Source organism: Ostrea edulis, chromosome 2, assembly GCF_947568905.1.
Source record: "Ostrea edulis chromosome 2, xbOstEdul1.1, whole genome shotgun sequence".
Classification (NCBI taxonomy): Eukaryota; Metazoa; Mollusca; class Bivalvia; order Ostreida; family Ostreidae; genus Ostrea; species Ostrea edulis.
In genome coordinates, this window is record NC_079165.1 from 88,546,022 (window position 1) to 88,573,305 (window position 27,284).

The 27,284-nt window shown below is 35.4% G+C and overlaps 1 protein-coding gene and 1 long non-coding RNA gene across 5 annotated transcripts; one reads left to right on the top strand and one right to left on the bottom strand.

The window, feature by feature from the left end:
- Nucleotides 1–2,498: 2,498 nt before the first annotated feature.
- Nucleotides 2,499–27,115, bottom strand: LOC125679191 (TNF receptor-associated factor 2-like). Of its 2 annotated transcripts, XM_056155356.1 has the most exons (11): nucleotides 26,681–27,115; nucleotides 21,314–21,479; nucleotides 20,427–20,605; nucleotides 19,217–19,298; nucleotides 13,947–14,045; nucleotides 13,660–13,818; nucleotides 10,117–10,191; nucleotides 9,882–9,947; nucleotides 8,742–9,203; nucleotides 7,133–7,385; nucleotides 2,499–6,365 (listed from the first exon to the last, which is right to left on the bottom strand). In XM_056155356.1, exons 3-11 carry the CDS (start codon nucleotides 20,588–20,590, stop codon nucleotides 6,091–6,093), a joined length of 1,635 nt encoding a protein of 544 aa, XP_056011331.1. In that variant the 5' UTR covers nucleotides 20,591–20,605; nucleotides 21,314–21,479; nucleotides 26,681–27,115; the 3' UTR covers nucleotides 2,499–6,090. The 2 variants fall into 2 exon arrangements, with proteins under 2 accessions (XP_056011331.1, XP_056011332.1); XM_056155357.1 differs by lacking the exons at nucleotides 21,314–21,479; nucleotides 26,681–27,115 and adding an exon at nucleotides 23,427–23,559.
- Nucleotides 21,477–24,509, top strand: LOC130051956 (uncharacterized). Of its 3 annotated transcripts, none has more exons than XR_008800239.1 (5): nucleotides 21,477–21,583; nucleotides 22,150–22,248; nucleotides 23,040–23,176; nucleotides 23,455–23,578; nucleotides 23,819–24,509. It is a non-coding gene; the product is annotated as an uncharacterized LOC130051956 (long non-coding RNA). The 3 variants fall into 3 exon arrangements; XR_008800240.1 differs by having other exon boundaries at nucleotides 21,524–21,583; nucleotides 23,036–23,176; XR_008800241.1 differs by lacking the exon at nucleotides 21,477–21,583 and adding an exon at nucleotides 21,733–21,751.
- Nucleotides 27,116–27,284: the final 169 nt, after the last annotated feature.

Below are 27,284 nucleotides of genomic sequence, written 5' to 3' on the forward strand. Positions count from 1 at the left end.
CTGTTCGATGTGTAATGTACCACAGCGCAATAACGCTTTGCACGATTTCGTGGATGATGATACTCTTGAATAGCTCTTTTCAATACCCTTCCAACGGTATAACACGAGCCTTAAGCTCCACATAGTTTTAAACATATACTCATTTCAATAGAGCCTGTCTTTGACCACTGTTGTAAAATAGGCTGAGAATATTAAAGAAATTAGAGCTTATGTAAAAGTTCGCAAAAAACTCGGTCATTCGGTAATGCAGATTTTTACGGTATTGGGGGAAGTTTATGGGTCTGATAAGGTATCTTATGAGACAGTTCGTAGGTGGAAAAAGAAATTTCTGACTGGCACAGAGTCCGTCAAAGATGCAGCAAAATCTGGCCGACCTGTGACTGTAACAGGCAAGGCAAATGTCTCAAAAGTCAGGGAAATAATTGAAATTGATTGCAAATACACGATTCGTGATATTGTCAAAGCTCTTGGCATGTCGCTATCGCATTTCATTTTGAAGCGTAATTTGAAAGTACGAAAGATTTCTGCCAACCAAAAAACGGGTACGAGTACAAACTGCTAAGCAATTGCTCAAAATGTTTCCCAAATTCAATCAAAGACAATTTGCAAACATTGTTACTGGTGACGAAACATGGGTTCACTATTTCGAACCAGTAAGAAATTATAGTAAACAAAATATGGCTAACTAAACAAGTAGTTGTCAAAAGAACCATAAGCACAAAGAAGGTTCTTTATTGCATATTCTTCTCATGTGATGGTATAGCCGTACAAATTCCAGTGCCAAAGGGCAAAAGTGTTACAGGTCGGTATTACCGAGATCATATACTAAGAGTAGGCCCATGGGCCACATCGCTCACCTGAGTCACCTTGGCCCATATCTGAAGACTTTCCATATATATTTGCATGTAAAACCTTAGTCCGTATTATGGCCCCAACTACCCCTGGAAGCCACGATTTTTGCAAACTTGAATCTACACTATGTCAGAAAGCTTTCATGTAAATGTCAACTTCTTTGGCCCCATGGTTCTTGAGAAGATTTTAAAAGATTTCCCTATATTTGTATGTAAAACTTCGACCCCCCCCCCCCATTTGTGGACCCATCCTACGCCCCGGGGTCCATGATTTGAGCAAACTTGAATCTGCACTATGTCAGAAAGTTTTCTTGTAAATATTAGCTTTTCTGACTGAGTGGTTATTGAGAAGATTTTAACTATATATTTATATGTAAAACTTTGATCCCCCTTGTGGCCCCATCCTACCCCCCCCCCCCCGGGGGGCCATGATTTGAACAAACTTGAATCTGCATTATGTCAGGAAGCTTTCATGTAAATCTCAGCTTTTCTGGCTTAGTGGTTCTTGAGAAGAAGATTTTTAAAGATTTTCCCTATATATTTGTATGTAAAACTTTGATCCCCCCTTGTGGCTCCATCCTACCCCCGGGGGCCATGATTTGAACAAACTTGAATCTGCAATATGTCAGGAAGCTTTCAGCTCTTCTGGCTCAGTGGTTCTTAGAAGATTTTTAAATTACCCCACCCTATTTTTGTGATTATCTCCCCTTTGAAAGGGACATGGCCCTTCATTTGAACAAACTTGAAAGCCCTTCACCCAAGGATGCTTTTGGCCAAGTTTGGTTGAAATTGGCCAAGTAGTTCTGAAGAAGAAGATAAAATTGTGAAAAGTTTACAACGACGACAGACAAATTTTGATCAGAAAAGCTCACTTGAACCTTCGGTTCAGGTGAGCTAAACAGGCTCAAGAAATATCATATGACGCCCTGTGTCAGGATTTAGGCATGTTTGTCTACTTAATGATAATGCTCCATCACATACATCTGAGCTTGTGAAGCAATTTTTGAAGTCAGAAAAGGTTACCGTATTGCCACAGCCACCAGCCACCCCATGCGACTTTTTCCTTTTTCCAAAACTTAAGAAGATCTTATCTGGTCATCGTTACAAGTTCCGACAAGCCCTTGGCTCAGCCATCAGTCAGTGCCTCAGACGTCTACCTAAATCAGCGTACCGTGACAAATTTCAGAAATGGATTCAGAGATTGAAATAATGTATTTCAATCCGCGGAGAATACTTTGAAGGGATGTGGTGTTCATTTCACTATTTGAGTCGAATGCTTTTGAGATATCGTACAATACACATTACAAATCGAACAGCCCTCGTATCATACTTGTAGTAGTGTTAGATACGCGGCCTTCCTACTAGCTCTGGCTAGCGGGTTAACCCATTAGCTTGACCAGTAGACCACTGGACTGTTGTTCCCGAGTTCAATCCTCAGCAGAGGATATACACTGTTCTTGTCTCCTTCACACTCTTTTAACATTTTCTACACCTTATGTTGCATGTGTACTGGGTATCAGGCCATCAACCTTTAACAATTTCTACACCTTATGTTGCATGTGCCATCAATCTTTAACAATTTCTACACCTGATCTCTTTTACCAAATACTATTTCTATCTTTGACAAAATATCCACTCCTGAAAGGCTTATTTGAACAATATTTTATTCCAATGTATATACATACGCTTGTTACAAATAAGTAACGGGATAAGAGAGTTAACTGCTTATATACACAATATAACACTAGAACAACTGATGGAAAGTAATGATGCACGAATAATACTTGTACTAGTGGAAAAGCATTTTCTGACAAATGTGACTGCATTACAAGGATATTTGTGATTGGCATAATATAATTGCTGAGTATTAAAATCATAATCTAAATTACAGAAGCTTGTCTCATCATCAGTAATGATTTCAGTAGAATCAGTCACTTTTAAAAGCAGTATGATTTCAGCAGATCCTTCATCAGAAGAATTTTTAAAAGCTGTATTATTTCAGTGACCTACTGAGTCAAAAGTTTGGACGTCACATTGTGACAGGATCAGTATACAAATGTTTAGCGGTACAATCATAGCACTCAGTGGAAGTCTTCTGTAATGTACATAAAATAAAATAAACATACCACAGGTCCAATAACACTGGACTTCTAACAGTACCACACAAGAAACTGAAGATTAAAAACTACAAGGAGCAACAACTAGTTCGTGATCCCAAGTATTATAAATCACATCTCCCAAATTTTTATCCTAAATTCAAAACACATATTCAGTGATTCCACCCCATCCCAGCCTTGGGGGTATCAAGTTTCATTCTCTATTCTTTTAAAAGACCCTTTTCCAAAGTGATGTCATACGACAATCTTTGTATGTGATGTCATCAAATGCCCCAAATTTTGTCACTTTTTTTTTTAATATTTCCACATTAGACAAAATCCATATGTTGGAAATATATTGTGTGGCCCTTTGACTCTTCTTTTTACCCCTACTTTTGGAGGGACCATTTCAAATTTTATAAACATGGTGTCCTGATGAAATGTCACATATTCTCCATATCATTTACAGATTTTCTCCCCATGTGACCTCAACCCTTCAGTAATGACAATCATCCTAAAACTGTTTCTAGTTTCCTAGTCCTGGACCTACATGTGATTTCTCAAAAATTCGAGTTTAAATACTTAGATTGTTCATTTGTGGGTATCATAAAAACAAAAAAATGGGGGGTTGTCAGTATAATGAGTAAATTATGGTATTTTTATTACGTGTACCCCCATTTGTCAAACGGCAATATCAGAATTCATTGAAGAAGTCCTAGAATATGTCCATAAAATGTTGTTTGAGGTATGATGCTGCAATTTTTTCCCTCAAATATGACATAAATATGTCTAACTAAATAATTAAAAGTGAAATTTTAACACAGTTTCATGTTTTTTAATAATGGTGGTACAAAACTGAACTCAATACAGGCCCTCGGCAGTCAAAAATACGGCACTGCAACACCACTTATATGAATATTTTAAAAATTTGACTTGTGATTTTTCATTCAAACTCACATATTATGTTCATATATGAATGCTTGTTAACATACATTTAAAAAATCTGCCCTTTCTCAGCATAATATTTTCACAGCAAGTCAATTAATATTTACAATTTTTGGCCAAAAAGCCATTTTGAAGATGACAAATGTATACCAACATAACAAATATAAGTGCAGAATTGTTTTATTTAATTCCACAAGTGCATTAGTGCATATCATGATTTTTTTTTAATTTACAGATAATTTTAACTTGTAATAATACCCCTGTATATCAATTAAACAAATATGTAACTCTGGTTTTATGTGTGAATTAGATGACAAAAAATGGAAAGAAGATTGGAGCCATAGTCTACTCAAATATAAATGATTGAGTGTTATTGTATTCATTTTACTAAATTAAAAAAAAAAAAACATCCAGGTAAATGTAAAAATACGTTTGATAATAATAGTACGTGAACCAATACCGGAGTTCGATTCGGACATGACGTCACGCTACTAGACCCCTACTTTAAGGGTTATAAATTTCACAATTTAGGTAATAAACTGGATATAGTGGAATATAAAAAAAATTCTTGAAGAATAACAGAGAAATATGAAATAAAAAAGTGAAGTATATATACAATAATACTTTGAATTGAAAACTTTAAATTTTACCTTATTCAGCTAAAAAATGCAGTTTTAGTAGAAATTAATCTGGAGGGAACCCCCCCTGCTAAACTCAAACTCCTGATCTACAGATTGACACATTAACCTACTGTCAGAGATACCCAGCTAGACAATTAGATTTAAAAAGAATATTGCTGATATTTATATTTTCATTCATATTTCAAAAGCATTAATCTAACCCTGGGGTCTGAATCCCTAACCCAGGGGGTCATTAAACTCACAGCTGAGGTTGAGGCCTCTTTGCTTCTTAAAACTTTGATATTCACATTTTGTTCTGGAGTAAAGAGGAAGATTTCAAAGATTATTTATGTTTCATTTCATTTATATTTATTTCTGTATGCGAAATTTATCCCTGGTGCAGAACCTCCGCCTGACATAGAGGCCAGACAGCTTTTGTAGAAGCTGTCATCCTCGTTAAAACGTTGTACCTAGTTTGTACATGCTATGTTCAGAAATAACAGGAAAATCTTACATTTAGAGGATTTTTTACCCAATATCAAAATATGTTACACACTAATTTTGGTGAAAAATTGCTTTATTTGAGAGGAAGCTAAAAATATTCATAATGACTGACTGGTATAGATCACATCAGGTTACCTAGGCAACTGAAATGACTGTTAAGAAAAAGCCTCAAAAATTCTTTCTGGAATAGTTTGTTTTGAAGTGGTTGCTACCTTGACTAATATTACTTCATTAATAAATAGTGTATCAATAAGGACACAAAATATATCCATATTAGGGCTTTCTCTTGGAGTCTCTCAGTTTACCCAGTGCCTTACATAACACTAAACGGGGATTACCCACCATAAATAAAAACAAGAATTAACAAACATTCAGTTTTTTTTCCTGATACAAGATGTACCCTCGTGGTTGTGGTTTTTTTCTTCAATCTCTTTCTAAATAAATACAGTCTACCTCCATGTTTTGTTCCCGGTTCTTCCCAAATTTTTTCCCACATACATTTTTACATTTCAAGATCTTTATGTTAATGCTAAATAAATGTAATGGTCAGGTTATATCAACTGGAGGTTTAGTTTCACGATTTTGGTCTACGATAAAAACAACAATAAAAACCAGACTTTATACAGCATGACCGTACATGCATCCTTTACATAGCAAGTTCTGTGGATTCCTAAATATACGCAAAAAATTTATTTCCACGTAACTACACGAGATGTATCACTTGCAAAATAGAATTACTCACTTTTGTTTATATATATGTAAATTATATGTAAAACCTCTTGATCAAGAGACCATTTGCGAATTCATGTTCTCGCAATTTGACGTCTACGTGTAAAATAAGGAATCTACAGTATTTTAACCATGCATGGTAGACACTATGAAACAAAACGGAAATGAGTTGTATAATCTTGTCAATAGAAACTGGTATTAATGAAGGTTTGTAAATGTGGCATTATTTATGGTGGGTAGCGTGGTGTCGGTTGGGGCCGGTCTGACTGACCTTTGACCTCAAAGCTCTGGGATGGAGCTTCCATATCATGTCATTACAGAAATGCAAATGTAACATGAAAGATATTATCTGCGTGCTTCTGTTGCATGTACATCTACAATCAGTTTGATAAACATAGTGTCCTCTTTGACATAAGCCAGACTCGGGTCATCTAGTTTGCTGAGAGGGATAAACAGGGGGCATCCGCTGGCGATGTTCATCTCCGTGGTGGGGCGTTTGAAGGAGCTGCTGTTAGGATCAGGTCGAAAGGAATCCACCTGGTGTTCCTTGTTATTCTGATCCAAAAGCATAAATGTCACACGGAATGAGAACGGCCACTGGAGAAGGGCGTCAAAGTTACCTGGAAAAAAAGAAAGGGATTCTATTCTTATAGAGCCATAAACACATATTCAAATAAGCCAAAGATTATGTTGGAGTTCTCAGTTTTTACTGTAGAGGAACATGGTGCCAAGTTTAGTACCTTGGCAAGCAGCCATTTTCTTGAAGTTTATTTTCCAGAAACCATAGAGCCTCTTGGAAACACTTTAAGGACCACTAAAAGATCCTTAAAACTAAGAATGCAGGTGTTCTGAAGAAACTGATAATAACTAGAACTGTCCTAATGGGACTAATACCCCCTGCGGGGCATATAAGATGATGGGAAATATTTAATGCAAGCACATTAGATATTTTCACATTATCTACAGGGCAATCAATGTGAATGCAGAAGTGTATATTCTACAAATAAACTCTGGACAAATTGTGTCTATTACTACAAGTACAACCAAACCAGAAAACGTCCGTAACTTCCATAACTGTTAAATTATTTCAATGAAAATAGAAGATGCACAACTACATTATATATATAACATGAGAATAAAGTTTGAATCAAATCTGTTCAACGGTATTAGAATTAAACTCTGGACAAAGTGTGCAACCCCCAAAATGAAAAGAAAATGTGTGTAACTTCTATAACTGTTAAAATATTTCAATGAAAATAGGAGATGCACAACTACATAATATATAGAAGATGTACATTACAGATTTGCTATGCATGTGCCTTTAAGGTGCAATATTCATTTGTTGATCTTTTCTACAGAAAATTTCATCATTGTTAAGATAATTCACCTCTCATGACAACAAAGAAGATGGACATGTGGGTATTTTTGCCCATTCCATCTCCATTGGGATACAGCCTGGCACACATCTTGTATCCGTTTTTACTGGAGTAGAAGATTGGGGAGTACAAGCTTGTGACCTGGTTACTCTGGGCCTCCGATCGACGTTTGCTCCACTCCGAAATCTTCCAGATAAGTGTCCCATCATACGTCGTCAGCTCCAACGTTTTTATTCTCAGTTCCTGTTCTGCCAGAGCGACATCCTGCACAAACGAATCAGAGCAACTTCATTAACAAAAAAATCAGAGCAACTTCATTAACAAAAAAATCAGAGCAACTTCATTAACAAACAAAGCAGAGCAACTTCATTAACTTTCAGCAGAGCAACTTCATTAACAAATACAGCAGAGTATGCTTTTAAAATATAGGTAATAAACATTTGCATGCACGATAGTGAGTAGATTTGAAGACTTATTCATCTAACTGAATAAACCAATCAGAATAGTTCTTATGCAGAATTCAATATAACTACTTCCAGTCATTTTTCCTCAAACATCATATCAATTAACAACTGCTTCGTAAATGGAAAAACTTTAAACCTTTTATCTCACTGTGATGAAGTTAATTTTCATTTTAGTTAGTTTTGTGGTGTTGTCTGTAAATAGTTGTTTATGCTTGTAAGGTGTTTCCATAGTGTGAGTGTTGGTCGATAAGGCTATTTTTAGCATACCGGTTTGGTCAGTCAGAGTAGCGGCTGTTTGTCAAGCATGTGGCCACGTTTTCATGCTGTCCAGCAGGGGTCTTTTCTTCGCAAATTCCAGAAGTTAGTCTGGGTAATGGGTAGTCAGGGAGACAAACATTTTACTGTGTGGGCATTTGTTTCCTCAAGCCGTGCAGAGGGGATTTAAGAAGTACTCTCAGCGTTTCAGTAAGTGCTCGGCGTAGGAATCAGAACACATGAGACAACACTGTACATGGGTGTTCCACGTGGTGGACTCGGCAATTATTTTGTGGGCCTAGTGTTGGCATTGGTTTGAAGTCGGCGTTATCCAGTATCGCTGTTCAGTGAGAGACCTGTGAGTCTGGGACTGGAAGCGGAGGGGCTGTTCGCGCTGTATGGAGGCCTGGTTGTGCCAAGTGTGACATGGCGTTAAATTGAATTGTGTTGAGTAGCCAAACTTTCATATTGAGTTTCAGTAAATTAACATTTTATCAAAAGGAGTTTGAGAAATTTTGTATTTACAAAACGTAATTTACTACTGTTTAACTTTTTCTGTAGTTAGCGGAATTTGCTACTATTTGAACCATTTTGTAATACATTTATTACCAGTTACATTTTCAGCCTGGAATGACATATTTGTTGTATTGACTATTGAATTGTCTGGACAGTTATACGTTATATTTAATTGTCAATATTGCCAGGTTTATTATACCAATTTATATTTACTTCCTCGGTAAGAGAGTATGGATGTGTGTATGTGAAAGTGTAATTTCTTTGTTTTTCAAACATCTTTATATTTCTTATCTTGTTGCTAAATAAATTTTCTTTTTATTTATTCTACGATTTATCATTTTTTCCATTGCCTACACAAAATCCAAAAGAACTTCATTACACTCACCTTGAGAGAGATGTTCCGTTCCAGAGCCCTGATTTTCTTCTCCTGGTTTTCTATCATTTGTTTGTCTGCTTGTCTGTTTCTCTCTACGTTCTCTATTGCAGTAATACAACGCTCAATTTCTCTGTGTAGAGTGGTGACAATGCCTTCGAATGTACCTGTCTTTAACTCCAGCGTCTGAACTTTTTGCCTCATTACATTTGTCTCAGATTCCACCATTGAACCACTCGCCCCTGACTGACCTTGACCTGAAGCCTGTATGGTTTGAATCAGTTGTTCCTGTTGTTGAACCTTCTGTTTGAGTTCAGTGATGTGTGAAACAAACTGACCAAGGTCACTCTGGACAATGACAGATTGGAGTCTTGAGTTGACCTCAGTTTGTAAACTATTCAGTTGGTCTACTAGGGCTTGGATGTGTATACCAGGTCTCCTGTCCAGATGATCAACAAACTTATCTCTGCTGATCTGAAAACAAACATTGTACACTATAACTAGGAACAAATGCAAACCTAATCTGTCATCTTCAGTACTAGAAACTGCTGTATACAAAATCATATACAACAGTGTTTATAAAACCTCTCAACATTCTGACAGACAAAGGACTCAATGTTTATAAAGCATACACCGCACATTCTGGGAGACTAGACAGTGGCTTTTAAAAACCTACCTCTCTCCCACTGAATCTACCTCACCACACAGAACCTACCTCACTACACTGAATCTACCTCACAACACTGAATCTACCTCACCAAACAGAACCTACCTCACTACACTGAATCTACCTCACTACACTGAATCTACCTCACCACACAGAACCTACCTCATTACACTGAATCTACCTCACTACACTGAATCTACCTCACTACACTGAACCTACCTCACCACACTGAATCTACCTCACCACACTGAACCTACCTCACCACACTGAATGTACCTCACTACACTGAATCTACCTCACTACACTGAACCTACCTCACCACACTGAATCTACCTCACCACACTGAACCTACCTCACCACACTGAATGTACCTCACCACACAGAACCTACCTCATTACACTGAATCTACCTCACCACACTGAACCTACCTCACCACACTGAATCTACCTCACCACACTGAATCTACCTCACCACACTGAACCTACCTCACCACATTCTTGTAGACAAGGAACTTTCTGGTTGGAGCACTCCCTCTCTAAGTGGTGCTTCATCTAAAGCAAATAATGAAAAAATAATACATGTACTGGTACTGAATGTATTTCTGCATTTACATTTGTTAGATTAACAACTATTTAAGGAAATAAATGAGTGATAATTGTTTATGCTAGCACTGGTATGTTCTGGGTAATATCATGATACAAAACTACATTTTAAGACTACCTTGTCTCTCTGTATCTTCTTTTTGCCACAAGAGTCACATTTAATTGGGTACTTGGGACATTCTGCATTATGTTTCTAAAGAATGAAAGAAAAAATTAACAGATTGCATAACAAATTCATTTGTAACTACAGTAAAACATGGTTACAATGAATATACTTACAATGAATTCACGCGGAAGCGAAGTGACTTTCATCTGTGTAGTTTTAATTTATGTCAAGACCTTGAATTATGTATATAACAGATGAGAATTGATCGTCCCCAGTACTTCACTATAAGTGTGTTTTACTGTATCTTACACTGGAGAAATTATGTATATAACAGATGAGTATTGATTGTCCCCAGTACTTCACTATAAGTGTGTTTTACTGTATCTTACACTGGAGAAATTATGTATATAACAGATGAGTATTGATTGTCCCCAGTACTTCACTATAAGTGTGTTTTACTGTATCTTACACTGAATAAATTATGTATATAACAGATGAGTATTGATTGTCCCCAGTACTTCACTACAAGTGTGTTTTACTGTATATCACATTGGAGAAATATGGAAGCATAACATTGACCCTCACCTGCAGTAATCATAAAATGTTCACCTCTCCAAATCTGCCCTAAATTTTACAGAATAATCTGGCTTGCATTTTTTGTGTTTCTCTGTGCATGGACTTTTTACAGCCAGATTATGCAAAACATATTGTAATGAGAAGAAATGTATGAAATTTACAAAAAAGATTGGTCTCATGGCTTGAAATCAGAGAGTAGTACTATTACTGTATTGAAAGGAGTTAGTTTGGTTGATGTCATTCTTTTGACCTTAAAAATCTTAAAAATACTTAACAAAAGTTCGAATATATAGCTAGGAATGAAGTTGTTTAGTAAAGGTCAACACAACATCACCTGTTCCCTTCTGATGAGTATGATAAATGACATCACAAATAAACTAGCGGAAAAAAGAAACTGTGCATTATTTAATATATGAAAAAATAATAAAAAATAACAATGAACAAATTTTATTTTTTGTAATACTGTTAACAAATGTATTCATTACAACATTTCATAATCCATTAATGTTAACGTTGAATAACGTCAATTTCAGCACACTCGAAAGACACTGGTATTCAAACTTGAATTAACAAAGTTAATAACGCGTGTGACCACCATTTGCATTTATGCATGCTTGACAACGGCGCCTCACTGATGCCACTAAAGTGTTCAGAAATGCTTGAGGGATGTTGTTCCAGATGTTGGTTAAAGCCTGGCCTAAATCAGCCAATGTCACTGGCTGATTTGGTAAACGGCGTAGACGTCGTTCCATTTCATCCCAGACATACTCGATCGGCAATAAATCGGGGGAAACAGCTGACCAAGGTAAGACATCGACATTCTGTTGAACAAAAAAGTCCCTGATTAAACATGCAACATGTGGCCTTGCGTTGTCTTGCTGCAGCGTGATGTGATTTTGCTGTCTCTGTATGAAGGGTATCACATGGCGCTGAATAATTTTGTCTCGATAGCGTACGCCGGTGAGATTTCCATTGACAATTTGCAGAGGGGTCCTTCCACGTGCTGTTATTCCACCCCACACCATAATGCTACCTCCGTCGAATTGTCGACGTTGCACAACACAAGCGTCCTGGTACCGCTCCCCAACGCGACGATACACTCTACAACGGCCGTCACTGCTATACAAATGAAATCTGGATTCATCAGTAAACAGAATATTGGCCCAGTACTGTATTCTGAATCGCAGATGTCGTCTGCACCACGCTAGTCTAGCGATATGATGACGTTGAAGCAGTATTGGGTGCACCGCTGGTTGTCTTGGTCTGATGTGTTGCTTACACAGACGATTACACACAGTTCTTGGACTGATTGGTCGAAGTCCAAGAATGCTACAAGCAGTCATCTTGGTGTCTGGAAACGATTTCTCAGGAGCACAAGTCTTATGTGGTTGTCCTGTTGACGTGACGTCACACGAGGACGCCCAGAACGTGGTTGATCCCGAGTGTTACCAGATTGTTGGAAACATCTCCATAAATGACTGGATGGTGTTCCGATGAACTCCAAAGTGTCTTGCTACGATATTTTGTGCCATTCCAGCTTGAAGCATCCCAACAGCATGATTATGTTGGTTTTCGCTGAGTTGTGGCATGACAGAACAACTAAAGTGCTTTCCTTAACAAATAGTGTCCAAACAAACCTTTTACACTTCTTACTCCAAACAGAATTGTCCAGTAAAACTCATGCGTACGAACACTTCAATAAACATGTTCACTAACCATGAAAAAGTCCGTGCATCCGAGTCAGGTACTATCCAATATTGTTCAAAAACATCACCTTTATCGATTGTTTAGATTTTATAAATATAAACAATAAATATTGAAAAATTATACTAAATTTTATAATGCAGTTTCATTTTTCCGCTAAAATACAATAAGTTTTCATTTATTTTTTTATTTTGTTTTAAGAATATGTAGAAAACCAAGGGTTTTGTCAATGGCATATTGAGTATCTAATATGAATTCACCATAACATAGCAAAAATACAATCTAATTAAAATTGCATCTTTTCTGCTTGTTCCAGCATTGAGTATTAGAGCGAGTAGAAAACATTTTTTTTTCACACAACATTTATTCACATAATAACAGTCAGGGTTTTAACATGCCCTTACAAACCCACCTGACTAGGGAATACAGGTAATTTTATCTACCATTTACTCACACATCCACTCTAATAGGCACTCATTCATAGATAGAAGAAGAGGAAAAGGGTTAAAAAGGAATGAAGTTACTTTGGCTTACCATATGTACAAGATAATGTTAATCTGATAGGTTGTCAAAACTTTGGTATCAACTGTATATCAAATATAATATTAAAACAAGAGGCCCATGGGCCACATCGCTCACCTTGGCTCATATTTAAAGATTTTTCCTATATCTTTGTATGTAATAATTGATCCCCTATTGTCGCTTCATCTTACCCCTGGGGGCCATGATTTTAACAAACTTGAATCTGCACTATGTCAGGAAGCTTTCATGTAAATTTCCATTTTCCTGGCCCAGTAGTTTTTGAGAAGAAGATTTTTAAAGATGTTCCCAATATATTTGTATGTAAAACTTTGATCCCCTATTATGGCCCCATCCAACCCCCGGGGGCCATGATTTGAACAAATTTGAATCTGCACTATGTCAGGAAGCTTTCATGTAAATTTCAGCTTTTCTGGTCCAGTGGTTCTTGAGAAGAAGATTTTTAAATGACCCCACCCTATTTTTGTGACTATCTCCCTTAGAAAGGGACATGGCCCTTCATTTGAACAAACTTGAAAGCCCTCCACCCAAGGATGCTTTTGGCTAAGTTTGGTTGAAATTGGCCAGGTGGTTCTGGAGAAGAAGTAAATAAGGTAAAAAGTTTACAGACAGACAACGGACAACAGGCGATCAGAAAAGCTCACTTGAGCTTTCAGCTCAGGTGAGCTAAAAACCCAGATAATTTAATACGCAAAAATATTCTGTAGATTTTCAAGTTTCTATTGCCTGTCTTACCTCCATTTCCTCGACAGTGATATCTGACTGACAATGTTTACAAGTCATCCTCCTTTTTGGACAATCCTTGGTCATGTGATCCTGCAGAGCCTGGGGCTCAATCAAATTCCCACATTGTTGACAGGGAACTGGTTTAAACTTACATTCTGCCATGTGACCCTGAAAGTAAAAATTACAACAACGCTAAATGGCTATAAAAGATTAAAGTGGTCTGGCAGGTCTGCATTTTATAGTGAATTTCAAGCAGTGCTCTAAATTCTCTTGTACAATCAGTAAATGTTGCTAACCTCATATTGCTTGAAGGTTCCTTCCCAAGTACATTTTGGATTAATGCACTTAGTATGCATAGCACCCATTTCCCTCCTTACAGCATTGTCAGGAAACATCTATTCAAAGATCACAAAGTCAGTTTTATCAAATATGTATCTTTGGTTTTACTCAATCTCACTTATTTTGCACAAGAATCATAATATTGTCCCTCATTACTTTCTGATTAAATGTTGAAGTACATAAAGATACGCCATCCATCACATTACTTTCTAACTTTATATTGATGTACAGTCAAACCTTCTCATCTTGATCTCGAGAAGTTGAAAAAAAATTAAAACTATCTCTTGTTCCTTTCGGACCCAATACTGATGCATTTGAAATACATTAACATTGAGTCAGAAAGTAATGAGAGACAATGAAAAAAAGTTTCTCACTACATTCTGATTTAATACTAATGTATAGATAAATTGATTCTTAATACTTTCGAACTTAATAATAATGTACAGTAAAACACAATTATAATGAACCTCCAAGGCCAGTGTTGCAGCCAATTAAGACATTTAAATTTTTGTGCCAATATGTACACATTTATATCTGTGCGTTATAGTTTTAAGTCATAGTTTTAAGGGCACATATATTTTTTGTGTATGCACGAGCTCACTGGAAAGAATGTGGGTATGTTCCTGTTTTGCTGGACATTGTACTGAACTGCTGTTTCCTAGAGAAACTACCTATTCGGTAAGACAATGATGAACATTATCACATTCCATGCATTTGTTTGAAAATGTGTATTTATTTGAATTGATACAGTACATGTATATAAAGTATGTTCTGAGTAAACACACGTGGACGTAGTTCACGTCCCAAATATCTATGCAAACTATGTTCACAGAATTACAGTATTGTGCAATATACTTCAGCGATAATATAAAGATATATATGACATATAGTAATTTTGCTCATAAGGTGCAAATTGGTTACACTCAAACTTTTGTAACTTCAGGGGCAATAACTCTGTTATGTTGTGCACTACAGATGCTCTTTATATTTATTGTAATTTCTATCAGAGTACTACTTGCTTGGTGCAGTCAGTGTTATAAACAGCAATTTTCTGTATTGAAATCCGTTTTTGGATAGTTTGAATTATTATTATTCATGATCACATGCATGTACATGTTGTCAGTATCAATTCATTGTTTACAATTATTGTTTTGTTTTATCACAGTATATCGTATGAAGTTGAGATAAGTTACATGATATCAATCTTTGACTAAATAAATATCCAGGCATACGCATAAACGAATTATGCTTCTGAATCAAGTCCTTTATGACAGTGGCCAGTACAGCCAGCGAAAAACAGTTCAATATAAGCATCCCTCATTATATCCATTAAAGTTTTGCTATTTTTCTCTCATAGGGGAATATACAGTCATCCGCCATTCATAAAAAATCAAAATGGCTGCCAGATGTAAACAAAATCCATATCATAATATAACAGAAAAGTCTTTGATTCGCTCATCTACAGTACATATTCCATAGTAATTCATCTACAGTACATATTCCATAGTAATTCATCTACAGTACATATTCCATAGTAATTCATCTACAGTACATATTCCATAGTAATTCATCTACAGTACATATTCCATAGTAATTCATCTACAGTACATATTCCATAGTAATTCAGATAGCTATAAAATGATTCTTAAATGTCATGAAGATGCAATATCCTTGTCGTCTGCATGATTTGGGAAAACCCCTTGTAAACAAAGATGGGTCGAAAGGGAAAAGAGTTGACAAATGAGCAGAAAACATATATATCGGCGCTTTACAATACAAATGTTAAAAAGATGGACATTGTAAGATTGTCAGACTTGAAACAGAACCCTGTGCACAGTTTTCTTCAACGATGTACGACTAGGAAGTACTGAAAACAAGCCACGATCCGGGCGACCAAAAGAATTTGGTGTTCGTGATGCAAGGGTTCTTTCAAGGATAGCAAAGAAATATCGCCGAGAGTCTTTGGAAAATATAACCGATTGTTTTAATAATGGGAGAAATCATACTTTATCAAAAAGGACAATTGAGAGGAAATTACATGAAGATGGCTATATCTTAAGTGGACAGTGAAGAAAGCTATTGGGGATTTGTGAGGTCAACAAGAACAAGAGGGCCATGGGCCACATCGCTCACCTGAGTCACCTTGGTCCATATCAGAAGATTTTCCATATCTATTTGCATGTAAAACCGTAGTCCCTATTATGGCCCAAACCTTCCCCTGGAGGCCATGGTTTTTGCAAACTTGAATCTACACTATGTCAGAAAGCTTTCATGTAAATGTGAACTTCTTTGTCCCAATGGTTCTTGAGAAGAAGATTTTTAAAGATTTTCCCTATATATTTGTATGTAAAACTTTGATCCCCTATTGTGGCCCCATCCTACCCCAGGGGGGCATGATTTTAACAAACCTGAATCTGCACTATATCAGAAAGCTTTCATATAAATCTCAGCTTTTCTGGCTTAGTGGTTCTGGGAAGAAGATTTTTAAAGATTTTTCCTATATATTTGTATGTAAAACTTTGACCCCCTATTGTGGTCCCATCCGACCCCCGGGGGCCATGATCTTAACAATTTATAATCTGCACTATATCAGGAAGCTTTCATATAAACCTCAGCTTTTCTGGCTCAGTGGTTCTTGAGAAAAAGATTTTAAAAGATTTTTCCTATAAATTTGTAAGTAAAACTTTGATGCCCCCCTTGAGGCCCCATCCAATCCCCGGGGTCCATGATTTTAACAAACTTGAATCTGCACTATATCAACAACAAAAAAACAACAACAAAAAAAACAACAACAAAAAACAAAAAACTTTGACCCCCTATTGTGGCCCCCATCCGATCCCCGGGGGCCATGATTTTAACAATTTAGAATCTGTACTATATCAGGAAGCTTTCATATAAATCTCAGCTTTTCTGGCTCAGTGGTTCTTGAGAAGAAGATTTTTGAAGATTTTCCCTATATATTTGTAAGTAAAACTTTGATCCCCTATTGTGGCCCCATCCGACCCCCGGGGGCCATGATTTTAACAGTTTAGAATTTGTACTATATCAGGAAGCTTTCATATAAACCTCAGCTTTTCTGGCTCAGTGGTTCTTGGGAAGAAGATTTTTCCTATATATTTGTATGTAAAACTTTGACTCCCTATTGTGGCCCCATCCGACCCCCGGGGGCCGTGATTTTAACACTTTAGAATCTGTATTATATCAGGAAGCTTTCATATAAATTTCAGCTTTTCTGGCTCAGTGGTTCTTGAGAAGAAGATTTTTAAAGATTTTCCCTATATACTTGTATGTAAAACTTTGATCCCCTATTGTGGCCCCATCCGACCCCCGGGGGCCATGATTTTAACAATTTAGAATCTGCATTATATAAGGAAGCTTTCATGTAAATCTCAGCTTTTCTGGCTCAGTGGTTCTTGAGAAGAAATTTTTTTAAAGATTTTCCCCTATATATTTGTATGTAAAACTTTGATCCCCTATTGTGGCCCCATCTGACCCCCGGGGGCCATGATTTTAACAATTTAGAATCTGCATTATATAAGGAAGCTTTCATATAAATTTCATCTTTTCTGGCCCAGTGGTTCTTGAGAAGATTTTTTAATGACCCTACCCTATTTTTACCTTTTCTTGATTATCTCCCCTTGGAAGGTGGCCTTGCCCTTTATTTTAACAATTTAGAATTCCCTTTACCTAAGGATGTTTTGTGCCAACTTTGGTTGAAATTGGCCCAGTGGTTGTTGAGAAGAAGTTGAAAATGTGAAAAGTTTACAGACGGACGGACACCGGAATACGGGTGATCAGAAAAGCTAACTTGAGCTTTCAGCTCAGGTGAGCTAAAAACCATGTGGCCTGGTGCAGAGGCAATCTCCATAAAACTGTTAATGTATACTGGAATAAAGTCATCTTCAGTGATGAATGTAAGGTTATTACTGGACAGGACACTTGCGTCAGAGTATGGAGAAAAGTGAGAGAAGAGTACCTGCCTGACTGTATTTGTCCACCATCAAAATATAAGTTAACTTTAATGATATGGGGGTGCATCACATTTCATGGTGTCTTGACAATTTGTGTCGTTGATGGAAATATCAATGCAGAAAAGTACATTTCTATCATTGATGAAAACCTGTGGCCTGTTATTGTCCAACAATTTGCGGATGGAAACTACGTTCCAAGATGACAATGCCCCAGTACATAGGACTAATATAGTATAAGATTTCCGTAGAAATACGCAACACAAGTCCATGGTTTGGCCAGCTCCGAGTCCTGACCTTAATATCATCGAAAACAGAAAAAAGAACTTCAAAAAAATGCGACGAACATTAGCAATGTTCATGAACTGGAACACGCTATATGGGATATTTGGACGAACATACACACTATGTACATCCAAAAGTTGTACAAATCCCTTCCAAGACATATTTCGAGAGTGATAAGAAACAAAGGAACATAACAAAATACTGAAGTAAGCATTTTAACGTTTTTATTATATGTTATTCCAAGCGATACCAACTTAACTCAAATGGTGGCGGCCATTTTGGTTTTTTTTTATGAATACCTTTGGCGGATGACTGTATATCATTTTGCAATAAAATGAATTCATTATAATGGTGTTTGTTAAAGGTGTGCTTTACTGTATATAGAGATCCATTGTTTCTCACTTTCTGATTTAATACGAATGTATATAAAGATAAATTGTTTCTTAATACAGTCAAACCTTGTTATCTTGTACTCAATGGGACTGAGAAAAAACTGTTTAGATTATCTGAGGATTCGAGATATTAAGGGTAAAATATCAAAGTTCAACTGTACTTTGATTTAATTCAAATGTGTATATATATAATATATCATTTGATTCTCCCTACATTCTGATTTAATACTGATGTATATCGAGATAAACTGCTTCTCATTATGTTTGGATTTAATACTGATGTATATAGAGATTACATTCGGATTTAATACTGATGTATATAAAGATTACGTTCGGATTTAATACTGATGTATATAGAGATTACGTTCGGATTTTAGAGATTATGTTCGGATTTAATACTGATGTATATAGAAATTACGTTCGGATTTTAGAGATTACATTCGGATTTAATACTGATGTATATAGAGATTACGTTCGGATTTTAGAGATTACATTCGGGATTTAATACTGATGTATATAGAGATTACGTTCGGATTTTAGAGATTACATTCGGATTTAATACTGATGTATATAGAAATAAACCTGATCCATCTTCAGTATGCTGTACTCTTCATCCAAAGTCCCTTCCTCAATACATGACTGACATCTAACCTGCTCATTGGACCTAACAAAGAGGAAATATGACACACTGTATGTAAATGATTTGAATGTGTGATTTAGCATGCAAGCTGGGTATTGGTCTGTAACACAATCAGAACAATACAAAATATAAAACTACACTTGGACTCCACAATGTATACAAATACCTTCCCTATATGCATTAAAATATTCCTCATTAGTACCATGCAACTCTGCTTTTTGATATGGCAGATAATCTGCACAGGGTAAGGATATGTTCTGGCAATGTCAACTCCAAAAAGAAAAAATGTTGAAAAAACTAGTGTTAAATCTAGGATCTAAAGAGGGCACACATATCATATGTTCAAAAGGGCACTTTTCGTCGCAGCAAGACAATTTCGGGGCACTTTCATTGAATCATACTATGATAGTATTAGAATAATCATTTAGCCTCTTTAAAAGTTAATATCTGTTGCCTTGATTTTAAACTTTTCATTCAACCTCGTGAAATAAACAATTGTTTATAATAACAAATATTTTTTTTAAAAATTGTAGAGAAAAAAGGGTATGGTGCAATTAAAAAGGGTATGGCGCGACACCATGCTAGTTTGCTTTAGATTTAACATTAAAAAAAACTCTATATATTTCTTTATTTTGTCCTCCTTAATTCCCAGCTTTATATTTACTTTATGTTGTGTTTACTAGTTTTCTGCATTAATGTACATATGTTACTATTGCACAGAACCTCATGTACTAATAATGGTATGAGAAAATAAACTGAAATTGGCAAAAGAAACCTGAACTTTATTCATGTGTTGATAGAACTTTGACATTGTATTCAAGTTTCAGTGGTGGTTTTCAGAGCACACTACTTGTATGTCTTACCAACAATTTCACTCTAGGGCTGGACCAATACCTAAATAATCAATATGTATCAATGTTTTTCCCCACAAATTATAGTATTATATGCCATATTACATCAGTGAGTATAAACAACTTGTTTTACAAATAAGTTAATATCAAAATACATGAAACAATTCTGAATCAACAAAACATACCGCACTGAGAATTTTTTTTAACCCAGCCTTATATTATGAACAGAATTCCCATCACAGTTTTATCAAATATTCAATATATAAAACCTACAAAATTTCACCAAAATATTCTAAATTACCTAATAACACTCTCCATACATGAGCGACAGAATCTGTGACCACAATAGCTCTGTACTGGGTCTCTTAATATTAAACTGCAGTGGTTGCATAAAAATTTTCTGTCAAATTTTTCACTCTTGAATATTTCCACTGGGTAGCCTCCTATACCCTGTTGTGAAGCCATTCTTTCGAAGACAACCTGTATAAAAAAGTATATACTTGTTGAATACACGTATCAACACTTCGCCGCGAGTTACGTCCCTTTGCGGGGTCAGCCAAAGGTCAATCGGTGAAAAACCAAGTTTTCCTTCTTTACCTTACCAAATGTAAGATGTTATTACTTTGAATTTTAGTTAATTACCAAGTTTTCATACAAGTTAATGGGTTGCCCCAATCTGGGGCATATTGTAGTTAACTGCAATTGATGGAAAAATAACAGATGTCAAAGCTACAGATTCGAAAATTACAAAGCCCAACGTAGGGAAATACGATTTTTATCCGGAAGATGGCGGACAAGGGACGTAACTTTCGCGAAGTGTTGATACGTGTATTAAAACATAAAAAATGTTATATCAACTCCCAAAATCATACAACACATGCGTTTATTGTTTATGAATTAACATATATATATTAACACACACACACACACACATATATATATATATATATATATATATATATATATATATATATAAAGATACCTACTAATTTAAAAGTGAAAGTAAACAATCTGGATTTCTAGGAAAATAATTTTATATGTAATGCAAACTACAAGTCTGCCTATATACAACCTGCAAGCTATAACAAACATCATCAACAGACTATTTATTCATTCAATAATTCATTAAAATAACTATTGGCCCAAGAACTAAAATAAACTGACTAAAATACACGTCCTTGTCCTCACCTAATGAAGGACGCGACGGTTCTTTTTTTACACACCAGGAACACCTAGTCTATAGGAATCACGCGGTATTACTAGACACTACGATGTTCAAATGTCAAATAACAACAACTTCCTATTATATACAAATAAATATGAGTTGGCACTAAAAATATTTTATAGAGACCACCTAGCCTGGTTCCCGAGGCCTTCCGATGTGCAAGCACGAAGGCCAGGCACTCACTGTCGAATGGATTCTTCCACTGATCAAAATCCAATATGGCGGATTCAATGGTAAGTAATAGGAATGTACGTAAATGAGCGTATCATGGCTTAATTAGCTGTGTCACTTTCGATTTTATGTCATTAATTGCCAGAGACAGACCATAGGAAATATATAATACTTGGTTTTCCATGTGACACGCTTGTTTGATATAGTCTTATCCCTTTGTTTTCAAGCAAGTAGGTGATTCGTCAACTCGCATATTTTTCACGTGTGTTAAATTAAATCTAACCGTGTCACTTCGTTTTTTCTACTATTGTTGGGTTGCATAGGGTTGCTGGTGAAGATATAGACTGAGTTTTATAGATGACACGCACCAGTTTTCCTATTTCGAACCGGCAATTTCAGATCGAATTTCCTCCACTCATTTTTGGACAATTTTTGATTTACATATAGATCTCATGATGTGCTTTACGTTGATAAGACTATATAGGCTATAGCTGAAGTTTAAACGACTACTTTTGTGTGTGATGATGGAGGTGTTTTAAGCTTTTATTGGACTTAAAGTGTACAATTTTACAGATCTCGAAATTATATACATGTGTATCACTATGTATATTAATTGTTTTAATTTCAGATAATTTTCCATACATATGGAAAGAAGAAACATATGATAGTGGGTGAAAAAACACCCTCATATATAATGCTTCATGAATATGCAAAACCATGCCAACAGGTATAATAAGATGTATATATTGCTTGTGTAGGAGATAAGGCTATTTATGCATTTTATAATTCAGTATCATGGTCTCTGACAGTGTCAATTATTTAATTCTTATGTTGACCTGCCAACTTTATGCTTGATCCAATAGGCATGATTTAAAGTTTCTGTTGTTACTTTGGTTTACTGTGAATATTCTGCAGATTTCAGAGGGGATCACTAACAATTTCATTGTCAACAGTTACTATTCCTCTCTGACTCACAGTCCCGCTTGTCCAAAATTATATTTGTAGGTCGGCCCACAGTTTTTATATATTGCCAAATGTTATACATTGAGGTATTCTATATTTGTGTTAGCATTATATTTTGCATTTGTTTGTAACTCAAATTCTTTGTCTTCTTTATGAGAGAACTGAGTTCATACACTTCAATTTAAAAATCTTATGTAGTAGCCAGGAATTCTGTATCTAACAACAAAAACAAATTTTACATAATTTGAAGTACATGATATGGCGCTATAGTAACATTCATTGTTATGCTTTTGCACAAACTCGTTGGTACTGCTTGGATTTGATACTAAATTCACACCTGCTAAATCTTCAAAGAAAAAAAATGTAGAAGATCACCATCTGGAGAAACCCTCATTCATTCCCCAAAACAAAGTTTTGCATTTATGTTCCTCTCACTGTATTGAAAATTTTGTCTAGTGGTACTTGTGTACCAAATTAATGATTCTTAATATAGTTTTGTGGAAAAAAGAAAAGAAAGATAACCAGATTGATCTCTTTATTTTACCATGTAGTTAGTCTACAGACTCCAGATGGAAAGAGATGGAGAAAGAATTTCTAAAGGGGTATTCAAGGACCCATCCTCCTCCACACTAATTCATATTGGAAGGAATTGACATCCAACTTGAATAAAGAATTACAGACTTCCAGAACAGGTTAACAACTAAATCAATTTGTTACAGTCTGTTATTTCAAGTTTCCCACCTCTTATAGCAATAATAAAAACAATTATTTCTGGCATCTAAAGGTGAGTTAAGAAGTTTATCATATTCTAAAATATGTTCCCTTTGTTAGTGGAAGAAATTCAATCCCAAATTGATTAAATTCAATACTGACATTTTCTGGTTTGATAAAACACAATAGTGACAAATGCATGATTTTTTTGTATATAATGAACTGACCTACCTTGTTTTATTTCGGGTGCATCATGCAGATCCTTTTAAAAAGGAGAGGCCAGATCTTCAGATGACTTTATTGAAAATGAGAAATTTCTGAGTGGAAGTGACGAATGTGGCATGCATACAAGCAGACATCAGCATTCCCTCCCTCTTGTTTGTGTAAGTAAAACCTGCATGAATATAAAACTTTAGAAGAAAAGGGAAATATATTGACATTCAAAATTCACAGTTGGTTGTTCATCTTCTACAAAAATTACAGACTTGTTTCATTATTTATCTATGATAAAATTATGACATAATTAATATTTATGATGTATGTGCATTGTGTATTTACTATTATTCCTGATACAAATCTTTACTGATTATACTGATGTTTGTGACATTGTTTATAATTTTTAGATCAGAGGTGAGCTTTTTGAGAAAGACTCATGGAGGAAGTTTGAGAGTGTCAGTTCTCATATCAAAAAGTTAGCTAGCAGTAGGAGGAGTAGCAATTCATTCCACATTATGACATGAGAAATACGTGACTAGAAAGACCTTAAAAAGGAGATTTGGCATTGTTTCATGTGGAGATTAAAGAACCTTCAAAATATATAACACAGACATGTTTCAGTTACTTGGGGATAACACTTATGAGGAATTTTGCTAACTTTCAGATTGGAATGTGTTGCACAAGAAATGCTTGATCACAACCCTCTTCTGTTAAAAACCTTTTCTATGCAAATAATTAGTGTAAATGAAATTTAGCTATTTCATTAGTAAACATGTTTTCTGCGCAAGTGTGTGTCTTTGACATTAAATGCTATGATATTGTCGTATTCTTAAACAATGGAAGATTTCTACTAGTTCTTTCAAAGGAAAGCCCACAACAGGAATCGAACCTGTTCCTCCATCGTACAGATACGAAAGTGTGCATCATTACACCATGTTGGCATACATTAAGAACTGGTAGCCTTGGAGAGTAAATATTGCATTATTCTGTACAGTTGATACTGGTTTGTGTGATATATGTATATATATATATATATATACAAGTATATATAATGTATGCCTCATGTTTGGTAGTCATCAATAAAGCATTTGAATTGAATATATTCCTTGTTCAAGAAGAAAGTCTAATATTCTGAAATTTAAATAAATCTAGCATTTCTGTATGTGAAATACCTTTAAAACTAGTTCAAAGAAATGTCTTTGTAACCCAGTGATTATCTGGGTCAGAATAGGTCCTCTGTACCTGATTGCATATTGTGAGAAAAGAGTGATCATTGAATAAGATTATAAACTGAAATATTGTTTCACAAGTGTGACACAATTAATTAAGAACGATCTGACCCTTACTGCTGAAAAGACCAAAGTATCAAGTATAGGTCTAAATACAAGCAATTGATGGTGACCCTTGAATATGAATGAATTTTAAGAAATAGAGAAACAAATAATGACTAACTTACATATTAAAAACTGAACTAGCATAAGATTGCAACATAATAGGTCCTGAAAATCATTGGATGGAAGTTCTTGGGTCCATATGAGTGAAATATTCTCGAGAGGGACGTTAAACAATATACAGTCAATCAATCATAAGGCCAAATTAAAACTTTATTGTCCATTTTCACATTGTATGTGTTTACACAATTAGTGCATGTAGGTGTAACTTCTATCTTTCTAGGATAAAATGTTATGCCTTGCTTAATATCAATTATTTACAACATGCAAGGGAGACTCATAAACAGCTAGCAGTTGCAATAATATTTATACTGCTTTACAAGGATAACCAGTCAAAATGAGTGGAGGAAATTCGATCTGAAATTGCCGGTTCGAAATAGGAAAACTGGTGCGTGTCATCTATAAAACTCAGTCTATATCTTCACCAGCAACTCTATGCAACCCAACAATAGTAGAAAAAACGAAGTGACACGGTTAGATTTAATTTAACACACGTGAAAAATATGCGAGTTGACGAATCACCTACTTACTTGAAAACAAAGGGATAAGACTATATCAAACAAGCGTGTCACATGGAAAACCAAGTATTATATCCTGGTGTCACCGGTTTTCGATAGTGCAGTACTATTTTTACATATTTAATATATTCAGCAATTATTTCTCACCTGAATTTTATCTGTTCTAATCAATTAACTCTATCTAATGAATATATGCTGTTTTTTTGTTTAAAACTATCAAAATCCAGGTAGCATTTCAACTTTCGTTAGATCCGCCAAAATCAAATTTGTTTTGACTGACGTCACCTATTTTCGATAGTAAGTATGGCGCGCTGTTAGTGTTAAAACAACATTAAATAGAATGATTCTTTTATTTTTATTTTTTCGACCAAATTGATTACATTAAATAATGAACAAATAAAGCAACTTCAAACAATTTTAAATAGTGGTGAAGGTCCTGAAGACACACACCCAATGTTATTACGCCCATTTATCATATTTTAAAATTGTCTAGGGGACTTGGAAACATTTGGCAGTAACAATTCAACATGGACACTCATTCCACATTTTACCGACTGGAAAGCATTGCCCAAGGCCTCTGGATCATCATTCTTATAATTTCCTCTCTGGATGGAAAATATCTGCAAAGAAATAAACAAAAAATCAATAAAAACAAATTTTAAAACAGAGAATTTTTTAAAAAACGTATGGTATTATGACTATAATGCGTTTCCATACTGTTCTCTTGAACCGATAGTTCACCCAAAGAGAGGCTTATCTATTTTTAGAACACAGCATTGAGTTTATTATCAGACGACAGCATAGGTGAATAGGACGCTGTTTTCGACGGGAAATAATCAGATTTTCATTGTGGTTTTTTTTGGCATTGGGAAAAATGGCGTTTTCAGAATAGATGCATACAGAATTGTAGTCTTACCTCTTTGAAAAGCGTAATTCTCGATCTTTTTGGCTATCTGACACTTCTTGTTACTGACGCTGATTTTGGGAAAAACATTCCGAAAAATGACATTACAATTATCGAATGATCGTTAAAAATAATAATCTATCGAAATTAGGATACTATCGAAAATAGGTAACGGCACACTATATTTCCTAAGGTCTGTCTCTGGCAATTAATGACATAAAATCGAAAGTGACACAGCTAATTAAGCCATGATACGCTCATTTACGTACATTCCCATTACTTACCATTGAGTCCGCCATATTGGATTTTGATCAGTGGAAGAATCCATTCGACAGCGAGTGCCTGGCCTTCGTGCTTGCACATCGGAAGGCCTCGGGAACCAGGCTAAGAGACCACCTCACAAATATTACTTCCGGTCGTCGGGGTGGGTGTAAATGTAGTCCGGGACATATGTCCCGCGATGTCCGATATTCATATTCGCCGATTTAACGTTTTATGTTAGTTTTTCTTTAAATATCTTACTAAATGTGTTTTAAGACAATCACCAAGTGTCTTCATTGTGAATTTGATGTATGAAAATTCCCATATTATTTGATAAATGACTTTTATTTATTCTTTTGGGTGTAAAAGTAGTCCAGAAATTTTTACGAAGAAAACGCATTTCCGGTTTTTGTTTTCGCCTTGTTTATGCACAAAACATTTATAACCTTTACGTATTGTGTCCTGTTGATAATCATAAGACACCCTTATTTCTAGTCATTTTGTTTGATTAAACAAATTAATCTGATAAACGGTTTTTAAACCCATTTTTCCCTCGGGACATCGCAGCTAATTGGGATATTAATTTAAAAACCGGACTGAGATGAAAACATTAAATCCGCATTCAGGTAAGGGCTGGTAATAAGCCGGTATTTATCATTAATATTTATAATATAATATATCACTTTGTTACAAGCTCAAAATAATCTAGCAACAACGCTAATGTACATGTATTTCATAG